Source organism: Cibotium barometz, chromosome 27 (genome assembly GCF_041138505.1).
Source record: "Cibotium barometz isolate CiBa-2024 chromosome 27, ASM4113850v1, whole genome shotgun sequence".
NCBI classification, from domain to species: Eukaryota; Viridiplantae; Streptophyta; class Polypodiopsida; order Cyatheales; family Cibotiaceae; genus Cibotium; species Cibotium barometz.
This window is the reverse complement of record NC_141072.1, coordinates 24,038,083-24,049,241: the sequence shown is the minus strand read 5'-3', so window position 1 is coordinate 24,049,241 and position 11,159 is coordinate 24,038,083. Positions and strand designations below refer to the sequence as shown.

Sequence of the window (11,159 nt, the reverse complement as noted above, 5' to 3'; positions counted from 1 at the left end):
AAAGTCCCCAATAGAGGCAAGCTATGAATTGTAATTAGATTTTGACAATTGTCCAAATCTACAATTCATTGCCATAAGCTATGAATTGTAGTTAGATTTTAACAATTGTCCGAATCTACACCATAAGCTATGAATTGCAATTAGATTTTAATAATTTTCCGAATCTACATTTCATAGGCAAGTCTCTAATAGGAGTGAGTTCTAGTGAGAGGAGCATTATGGAAGTCCCCAATAGGACTGAGCTATGAATTGTAGCTAGATTTGGAGAATTGTTCATATCATCCACAAATCTTATAAAGTAGTGTGCTCCTCTAATAGATGTTTGTCTTGTACCCTACAGAACTGTATATATAATCTCCAATGTTTGCCTTGTTAAGTGCTTTTGTTGAACCTGGTCCTCTGTTGCTTTCCAAACATGCAATATGGACACGTGCTTTCCTCTCTGTATTTGTATATTTAATCTTAGTATTCAACTAGGTCAATCTCTGTTTTCATTAGTGCTTTAAAGTAGTCCACAATGATTTCAAGTGGTTAATACAACTCAAGTTAGCTATTGCAACATCTCGTTGCCATCTGACACTTATATATATATGTATATATATATATATGTATGTATATATATATATATATGTATGTATATATATATATATATGTATATATATATATATATATGTATATATGTATATATAAATTAATTAATTAATTTATTTTTTACCACGTGAAGTTCACGCGATTAAAAGAAAATTTAAAATTTAATCCCACGTGAAGTCCGATTCACGCGTAAAAAGTTTTTCCCACGACGTGAAACAAAAGTTCACGCGGTAAATATGTATATATATATATATATCAAAATTAAATTTCACAAGAAGTCCGGTTCACACGTGAAGAGTATTTCACGACGTGAAAAAGAAGTTCACGTGGTAATTTAAAAAAAAATCAAAATTTAATCCCACGTGAAGTCCGGTTTACGCGTTGTCGGAACGTGGGTGGTATCGCTGGGAAAGTGCGAGACTTCTGGCTGTGAGAGTAGCTTCAAATCCCAGCAAGGAAACAAAACATATAACTCTTCAAGGGAAATCACCAGCAGAGGATGGAACCATAATATTTACATACCAAATATCAGCAAAACATATGAGTTGTACCAAAAACCATCATAAGCATCATGGCTCAAACCAAAATCCAAGGTTATAACTTTCTCGTCTGTCTGCAGAACCCAGGGCTTCACTCTCTCTCACCTCTGTAGATTTACGAACCTTCCTTTATCCAAACTAAAGTAACCACTCACCATGTACACAAAAAAAGGAGCACCTCCCCTTGTAAGGCGAGGGACTTAATACAACCCATAAGAGCATCAATGGAGCAGCTGCCAAACTGTCGATACATATGTTTACTGGGTAGCATCATGCTTGATTAACAACTTTAATCCATCAATGCATCATAGATCCTACTCATTAAGTCCCAACAAGTGATATCCTCAAGGATTGTCAATCTCCTCCTTTATACATTGATGTTATAGGTTATGTACATCCGAAGATAGAACAAATTTACTTTGTATTTGTATTCATGGATAAGGACGGTCTCCCAGCTAGCATGCATCAGCCTCCACCATATCCATAGCACCAACACTTCTAAAGTAAATCTCCAAAACCATTCTACAATTTTCTGATGTGCCTCTTATGGGCTATTTCTGCCGCCAAAATTGCTAAAGGAGTCTTTACCTCTTTGATATCACCAATAGCGACAAAAGAAGGATGGCGAAAAACTGCAGCTTTCTGATAATCATCCTTTGCCAACTTCACGACCACCTTAGCTCCTCTGGTTGATGCAAGCGACTCCTCAGCTTCAGTCGACGCCAGCAGCTTATTATCATAAACGGCAGCCTCAGCTTCTACACAATTACCCAGGCTTCTCTCCAAGGCTTCAGCTAGTCGTCCTTTGCATGAATTCGGCAGCGGTTCCCTTCATTTTTCAAAAATTTCAGGAAGTGTATCACTAGATGCAGCTTGATTTCCTCTGTAATTCAAACTCCTACAAGGCTTGAACAGAAGTTGTCTTCACAAAACAAGATATTCTGCAAAAATCCAAACTCTGGTTTTTCCTCCCCCTCGTTTCTACATATCCCCCCCTCTTCTCTGCGTTTCTGGTTTTTTCCCCATTTCTTTCCCGCAAGAGAATCGGGCTTCCTTCGCTTTTGCAGCCCAAAAATCGCATTTTCCCAAATTAAAAAATACGCTTGCGCGTCCTTATTATTCGAATATTCCCCTTTTTTTAAAAAAAAATCCATCGTGTTTTTTGCCACGCAAGCCACCACCTTGTGTATACGTCTGCTATTGTCATTTGGATTCTCACGCAAGGGGTATTGCTCACAACATAGATGCTCACACTACCAAGAAGTGCTCTTTTCAGTGTTCCAAGGCCTCTACTCCCCATCACAATGCAATCCAAGGGCAGATCAACTACAGCATCACATATCTTCTCCCTTGCATCACCCCAATAGTTCTTAAAGACCACCAGTAGTTGCTTTTGTCGCGCCTCCTCCTGCAGCAAACAGAGAAGCTCACCATCCTGCGGAACCCCATACTTGCTTGCAATGCTAGGTGATGCAAAGTCCACGAGCGGGATCAAAGGAGATCCGGTGTCTTCCCACAGATGCATTTCGCCCATCTCATTTAGTTTCTTGTTGACAACCACAAACATGAGGTGATCCCCTTCCTTCACTATGTTCTTGAGAGCCCACTCCAAAGCATACCTACTCCCAAGAGAGAAGTCCATGGCAACGCCCACCTGCCTTGTTGTCTGCCAGTTGCCCTCTGCTCAAGGCTCCAGTTGCCAAGCTAATTAGATCACCCTCTTGTCCACATACCCGAGTACCTTCCATAGCCTCTGTGCACAAAAACTCCATCAAGAAGCCATCCGTCCAAGGTGTGCAAAAGTTCTAGTTGCCATCCCCGTACTCAACACTTACAAAAAAATCTAGTTCTTTCCTGCACATCATGAAAGGTGCCCTAGTTGGTGTGTCCATATCTCACCGCTCACGCACCCGATCACCAATCCAACTTCATGGCCTTGAATTCCATATGACCACCTATGTCCAGACACCTGGGTCTCACCACATCATGCTCATCATGTGCACACAAAAGCCGCTTCAAACTAGCCATCTATCATCTGTAGCTATTCCGGATGAAAAGTACCCACCTTGGGTGCTAAAAAGATCTCAAACTGTAGCTCCTCTGCAAAAATTTCCTTCTAGGAAGTTGTTCATAGCATGTCTGACCACAACTCTTCAGTTCATCACATAGGCACTCCCAGCTCCTGCTATCTGCCCTCCAAAATGGCTCCTTATCAGCCTGTGCACTTCACAAAAACTCACACATTTCTCCACTGTTTGCCTGGCCTTCAAGCATGCATCTGCACAGCAAAAGACTGCCCTTTTCCTCCACTAAAAACATCACACTATCCAAGTGTTAAAACACCTACTACACCCGTTATGTACACAGGCTTTGAGACCTGACTCAGTCTCAGCTCGTCTTATTGAACCTCATTTACAATATGAACATATGTACTTAGGCATCATATAATGACTCAAGTCATGGCACTTAATCCCATGCATCTGGATTTGCATTTTGATACCAGGAAGATCATCTTCTTCCTCTTCAACCATATCCATACTATCACTGTCAAGTCTTTCATCCTGAGTCTCCTGTGAATCAAAAGGATCACTGTCATGCCTTCTTTTAAACATCTTGATCCTTTTGCCTGCTACAAGATTCTTTATCTCCGTTCCATCAAGCTCACACAGGGTATACGTGGCATTTCCATGCACATGCTTGACAATGTATGGGCCAAACCATCTTTTTGCAAACTTCCTTTGCACAGTAAATTGGTTGTCAAGACTACTATCATACATTAGGACCCAATCACCTTTTTCAATAGGTTTTGGCCGGAGTCTGTGTCTTCTATCAAATCTTTCTTTATTTTTCAACCTTGCATCTTTCAAACGAGCTTTAGCAAGCTCTACATCTTTAGGCCTCCTCTCCAGCTACCTTATTCGCAATGCAAGGAGGTCTTCCATGTTCAATTCTTCCACCCAGGGTAATACATTCCAAGTTGGAACTACTTCTTCAACTGGCATTACTGGCTTCTGACCATACATTAATTCTGCAGGCATGTATCCTGTCACTGAGCTATGAGTTGTACGGTCAGCCCACAAAGCATATGGTAGCAGCCTTGGCCACTCTCGTACTCTTCCTTTGCATGCCTTAGCCAAAGCTTTAATGATTGGAGGATGTCCTCGCTCACTTTTACCATTGCCCTCAGGGTTGTAAGCACATGTTAGGGCCAATTTGATGCCAATTCTAGAGAAGAATTCCCTTGCTTCTTCAACATCTAGCTCATCTCTGTCAGCTGTTATTTTCCCAACACAACCATACCGGCAAATCACATCTTCCAAGAGAAATTTGCATACTGTTTTCGTACTCTTTGTTCTAAGAGCACGCCCTTCCACGTGATTTGTCAAATCTTCTCTTGCAAGTGCTATATACCGCATCTGCCAAATTCCCAAAGGCATTGTAACTAGATCCACTACCCATTTGTAGTGCATGGCAGATCGGTAGGTTGGTTGCAAGCCATCACGATGTCGCACATTTGAGTACATTTGACATACCATGCATGTTTCCACATATTGGGAAATATCCTTGTACATTCCTTTCCACCAATATCTTTCCTTTATTTTGGTAAAGGTGGCCCACACACTTCGATGTCCAGCCCAGAGACTCTCATGGAATTCTTTCATGAGCTCCCCTTGAGTCTCTTTATCACATATGACTCTCTGTGGCATAGCATTCCTCTGCTTAGGATGCTTCCACAGGTACCCATCCTTTAGAAAATACCCATATGCTTTTCTGCGGATCCTCTTAAATTCTGAGTCAGACCAATTTTCTTGTCTTGTCAAAGTACTCAAGTATTGACCAATAAGCAACCACCAATCTCCTTCATACATTTCCTCACTAAAAGACTCAAGTGCATTTGATAAGCAAGTATGGTCCCTTTTCGCATATGCAGTAGTATAGAATTTTGTACCTACATCATCAATGTCACTAATCATCCCTTCTTCATCTTCATACCTGGCTCTTGATAGCATATCTGCAACTGGGTTATCTTTTCCTGCAATATGCTCAAACTCAGGATTTAGTGACTTGATATAGGCAATCCACCTAAGCATAGCTATATCTGGAGTGGTGCAGCTTGCAATCATCCCAAGGAGTGGCAAGCAATCAGTTTCCACAAGTACAGATGCCCCAATAAGATATTCTTTTTCACATTTTAGAGCAGTGACTATTCCCCATAACTCCCTCTTGATCTGCGGATAATTTCGCTGACGAATGCTTAATACCTTTGCTCCAAATCTGATTACATACCTGTGATCATCCTCATCATCTTGTCCTACTGCCCATCCTATCCCAGTAGGACTAGTATCAACTATAACAATCACAGGCCTGGCACACTCATAATCTGCCTTCCTTAGAGTAGGTGATGATTGGAGCAGATATTTCAGCTTCCGCATAGCTTTAATATGTGCTGTACTCCACAAAAATTTTTGATTCTTCCTCAAAAGTTGATAAAGAGGATCTGCTACATGTGCATAATGTGGGATCCATATAACATAAAAGACACATGCCCCAAGAAATCTCCTTAGCTTTGTAACATTAATGTATATCTCTTTCATTCTTTGTATTGCATCTATCTTGGCTGGACAAGGTCGGCGTCCATCAGTACTACAAAGATGCCCCACTATTAGCACTTCTCCAACCCCAAACACTGATTTCAATCTAGATAAAGTAAGATTCACCTCTTCAAGCCTGGATAGAATCATATCACAATCTTTTATATGATTCGCCACAAACTTGCGGCACCCCCTCGAATCCAAATCCCCATCTTTATTTTTCTCATCACAGCCTTTTATTGGCACATCATCCAGAAAAGGAATAGTTATTTGTGGTATGAAGTCTCGCAAGACTTTATTCATTCCATTCATCATATGCGCCATTGAGTTGGTGGCTCCCTGTGGTAAGGTACACATTCTTACCAATCCCAAAGGAGTTTTCATTGTGGTCAAGTCCCTGCTTTGTATATCTAGCTGGAATTGATCATATCCCGAATACAGATCACCCATAGAGTATATAGCTTTTCCTGTAAATGCTTCTGCAAACTCGTCCACAATCGGACCTGCTCCCACATTCCTGATTGTGACCTTGTTTACAGGTTGCATGTCTTGAATGAAGCGCAATGTTCCATTCTTCTTTGGCACGGTAAACCATCTGTTGGAGTATGGAGCACATGATGGCTCCAAAATTCCCATCCTGATCTTTTCTTTTAGTAATTCCATCAGCTTTGGCAAGAGAGCCTTTGGTACTGGAATCAGTCGCAGGTTCCAGGGCACATGTGGAACAGTGAAGATCACCATTGGTGCTATTATGCTTGGATCAACACAGCCTATCTCATGCGGTTGAAAAGCAAAGGCCTTCCCATGTTTGACAAGCATCTCCTCAAAGCATTTCTTTTCAACTGGCAACAGAAAATCCTTTTCACCAATCTTCAGCTCTTTTAGGGTTTCCTGTGTAAACTTATGCCCAATTTTCTTCGGATCTCTGAGATTCGGTTCCATAGAGGCTTCATCTTTTTTCTCCTTGCTTCGTGGTGGCAAGGGAAAGGCAGCTGGTTTCACCTTCTTTGCAACCGTTTTATACTTTGTATCAACATGAGCATCCATCTCACAATTCATGTTTTTACATTCCATCCCCTCAAATTCTCGGATTATATCATACATCCTCACAGATGACACCTCTATCATCTCATTTCCACCCTGTAAGCATGCTCTTTCCATAGCAAAAAGTACACCCATAGTATCCACAAATGACACCTCATCAAGCACCCCTGAAATAAACTCAGTCTTCTCCAAAAGACCACACTGCTCAAGACTTTTTTGTTCATTTTGTACATGTCGACGCATGCCACACTTCAAATCCTTGCTTTTTACAAAGACCAGTGACCCATAGCTAGAAAATCCCTGAAAATTTACTGAAAAGTTATTTACATTGATTGAGTCCTGCGAGAACTCATTTTCCTTTGTACCATTGGAATCCCGCTTTACAATGGCACCTGGCCAAAATCCCTCATCTCCCTGTAGGTAGTTCATGAATTCTCTGTTTATCTTTGGGAGTGACTATGCTCGAAGAGACTCACGGTTCCTTTCATGGTTAATGCAAACTGTCAAGAACTGAATAGCTTTCTTACCATCTTTACTCCTTATTCTTGCATATGTCGAGCCATCATCTAAAACTTTTGTTTCCATCCTCACAGCTGTAATGTAGGGTTGCCCAAGGATGAGGGGATACGATGACATTTCTTAAACAAAGAAGTTCTGATCATCTTTCACATCCCCTATAGTTACCCTTACATTTGGACATACTGCATAGAGCTCTCCAGATGAGTTATTAGCTGCTTTAATCATCCACCCATGATCTACATCCATTGGCCACTTACATTTGTTGTAGAGATTTTTAGCCATAAGATTTATTTCAGACCCATGATCGATTAGAGCGACATACGGCTCTTCCAAGTCACCTATCTTGACAAGGGTTTCAGTGGTGGCCCTTGCCCAATGGCTCCTGGAGTAATGACTCTTTGTAAGAACTTCTTTTTCATCATCCTCATCCACAAAGCGCACTTGTCGTGCCCCTTCAGCAGAGTGATTACATTCCACCACATTCTCTCTCTCTTCCTTTTGCTGTACCTGTACTCCATGAGTCTTGGAAGTGCTTGTCTCCCCTTGTGATGGAATAGATTCAATTATGGACTGCCTTTTCCTTCGTATAATATCAATTATCTCATCATGGAATTCTTTCTTTGCAATCCCTTCCCCTAGTGTAAATTCCACCCTACTGTTTAGAATCCTCTCTTCAAGCACCTTTTTGAGGTCTGTTTTGCGGCTTCAATATCAGATTGAAGCTTGTAGAGTGGACTTTTCCCTTTACCCTTCTCCTTCTCATGCTTCATTTTTGCTGGCACTTCTTCCATTGATACTTCTTGTGGAGGTCTGCTATGCAGCGGAGGCATATGTGATGGCCCAGGATCCTTCTTTTCACTACCACGGGTGACCCTTTTTGATGGCCCTCCTTCCTCATTTTCCCTCTTACGCTTTTCCTCTACCTGTGCCTCATTATTCTGGCATTTTGCAATGTAGGGAGCATGAACAGATAAAGAATCCACAGGCTCTTCCCAGCCAGTCTCAAGACGTATACAGTCACCTGCCTCATGCAAAGCCTGTTTAGACACCTTCTTTGATGCAATTAGCTCCATTGTTGATGGCCAAAAATCTTCATTCTCATAATCTTCATCATTCTCAGATTCCTGCTTTGATTGACCAACCTTTAACCTATAGGTTGCTGCCTCAACCATAGAGATGGCATGTCCAGCGACCATGTCTTCAACCAGCTTTTTCATCCCTCCTTTTCCAAAGTTTGTGCTTAATGGAAGACCAGTCTCTGTAAGGTGGATTTTCCTGTCTTTGAAAAACACAAGTTGATTTCTGAGGGCTTCCTTATAGCTAGCACAGTCTTTCTTTGCATGTTCTGGGTCATCACACCATATACATCTGAATGTAAACCTTTCTTTGCTTTGAGGCCTTTGCATAGAAGCCTGCCCTAATGGTAGCTCTTTTTCCTCAATCCTGGACATCTTCAGTTTTAGGTCTCGCATGCCCTTAATAAGCTCATCCATCGTCCCTTCTACCTTTGGGATTGCAGCAGCTGGTTTTGGTAGATTCTCAGGGGGGTAACAGCAGTTATAGGAGTTACCGAGCTCATCACCATTTTATCCCTCCTTCGCTGCCGCTTTGCTAGCATGGTGACCGCATCCTCGACATCATTCCAATCATTCTTTAGCCCCTACTGTGTATTCTTATCCTCAAGGAGAATTTCCAGTTTTTCTTGGAGATCTTTCCCGGCTGCTTGTAAGAAGAGCTCTGTTTTTTCCCTATCCAAGGTTGTGCACTCAATCCTTGACAGCTTCTTAAACTCTCTTAGCAACTCTGTGGGCAGAAATTCCCATTTTGGGTTTTGTGACCCATTCCAAGAAAGTTCGTTTGGTCACCCGCTCGGAATCCTCCATGAAATAATCATCCTTCAAAGCAAGCTTGAACTCCTCCCAATTTCTGCCACCATGTGTTGCCTGTAATCCTCTTATGCGCTCTCTTATTTCAGGAACACATACCAGCTCAAAGCTTCGAACCATATCCTCCTCAGTCACCCTGTTTAGCTCCATTTCCTTTGTGTAATTGCGTAGGTACTTTGTGATGTCCTTACCATCAAATTGATCCACCTTTTTCACAATTGACTGCAGTGCTTTAGTCGTGGAAATTTGCCCCCTCTCAGCAGCTTGCTGCTGTTGCATATACATAGTAAACATCTGAAACATTTGCATAACCCCGGGGTCAAAATGAACCCCCTGTCCCTCAGGATTCTCAGCCATAGCTTCCCTGTATATTTCACCACACTCTCACCCCAGCAGTTTCACGTCGGGTTCACCAAGTCTGTCGGAACATGGGTGGTATCGCTGGGAAAGTGCGAGATTTCTGGCTGTGAGAGTAGCTTCAAATCCCAGCAAGGAAACAAAACATATAACTCTTCAAGGGAAATCACCAGCAGAGGATGGAACCATAATATTTACATACCAAATCTCAGCAAAACATATGAGTTGTACCAAAAACCATCATAAGCATCATGGCTCAAACCAAAATCCAAGGTTATAACTTTCTCGTCTATCTGCAGAACCCAGGGCTTCACTCTCTCTCGCCTCTGTAGATTTAAAAACCTTCCTTTATCCAAACTAAAATAACCACTCACCATGTACATAAAAAAAAGAGCACCTCCCCTTGTAAGGCAAGGGACTTAATACAACCCATAAGAGCATCAATGGAGCAGCTTCGATACATATGTTTATTGGGTAGCATCATGCTTGATTAACAACTTTAATCCATCAATGCATCATAGCCTACTCATTAAGTCCCAACAAGTGATATCCTCAAGGATTGTCAATCTCCTCCTTTATACATTGATGTTATAGGTTATGTACATCCGAAGATAGAATAAATTTACTTTGTATTTGTATTCATGGATAAGGACGGTCTCCCAGCTAGCATGCATCAGCCTCCACCATATCCATAGCACCAACACTTCTAAAGTAAATCTCCAAAACCATTCTACAATTTTTTTGATGTGCCTCTTATGGGCTATTTCTGCCGCCAAAATTGCTAAAGGAGTCTTTACCTCTTTGATATCACCAATAGCGACAAAAGAAGGATGGCGAAAAACTGCAGCTTTCTGATAATCATCCTTTGCCAACTTCACGACCACCTTAGCTCCTCTGGTTGATGCAAGCGACTCCTCAGCTTCAGTCGACGCCAACAGCTTATTATCATAAACGGCAGCCTCAGCTTCTACACAATTACCCAGGCATCTCTCCAAGGCTTCAGCCAGTCGTCCTTTGCATGAATTCGGCAGCGGTTCCCTTCATTTTTCAAAAATTTCAGGAAGTGTATCACTAGATGCAGCTTGATTTCCTCTGTAATTCAAACTCCTACAAGGCTTGAACAGAAGTTGTCTTCACAAAACAAGATATTCTGCAAAAATCCAAACTCTGGTATTTCCTCCCCCTCGTTTCTGCATATCCCCCCCCTCTTCTCTGCGTTTCTGGTTTTTTCCCCATTTCTTTCCCGCAAGAGAATCGGGCTTCCTTCGCTTTTGCAGCCCAGAAATCGCATTTTCCCAAATTAAAAAATACGCTTGCGCCTCCTTATTATTCGGATATTCCCCTTTTTTTAAAAAAAATCCATCGTGTTTTTTGCCACGCAAGCCACCACCTTGCGTATACGTCTGCTATTGTCATTTGGATTCTCACGCAAGGGGTATTGCTCACAACATAGTTGCTCACACTACCAAGAAGTGCTCTTTTCAGTGTTCCAAGGCCTCTACTCCCCATCACAATGCAATCCAAGGGCAGATCAACTACAGCATCACATATCTTCTCCCTTGCATCACCCCAATAGATCTTGACGACCACCAGTAGTTGCTTTTGTCGCACCTCCTCCTGCAGCAAACAGA

At 41.9% G+C, this 11,159-nt stretch overlaps 1 protein-coding gene across 1 annotated transcript; it reads right to left on the bottom strand.

Moving 5' to 3' along the window:
• Positions 1-1,652: 1,652 nt before the first annotated feature.
• On the bottom strand, positions 1,653-2,878 carry LOC147623201 (universal stress protein PHOS34-like). Its single transcript, XM_086821748.1, has 3 exons — positions 2,864-2,878; positions 2,312-2,784; positions 1,653-1,959 (listed from the first exon to the last, which is right to left on the bottom strand). The coding sequence occupies exons 1-3, from the start codon at positions 2,876-2,878 to the stop codon at positions 1,653-1,655; spliced, it is 795 nt and encodes a 264-aa protein (XP_086677874.1).
• Between the last annotated feature and the right edge of the window lie 8,281 nt (positions 2,879-11,159).

Bases quoted from the DNA above. Each gene is read 5' to 3' on its own strand.
- LOC147623201 (XM_086821748.1), bottom strand. The intron at 1,960-2,311 runs GTGGTGGCTTGC...TGAAAAATGAAG, and splicing joins ATAGCAGACGTATACACAAG to GGAACCGCTGCCGAATTCAT.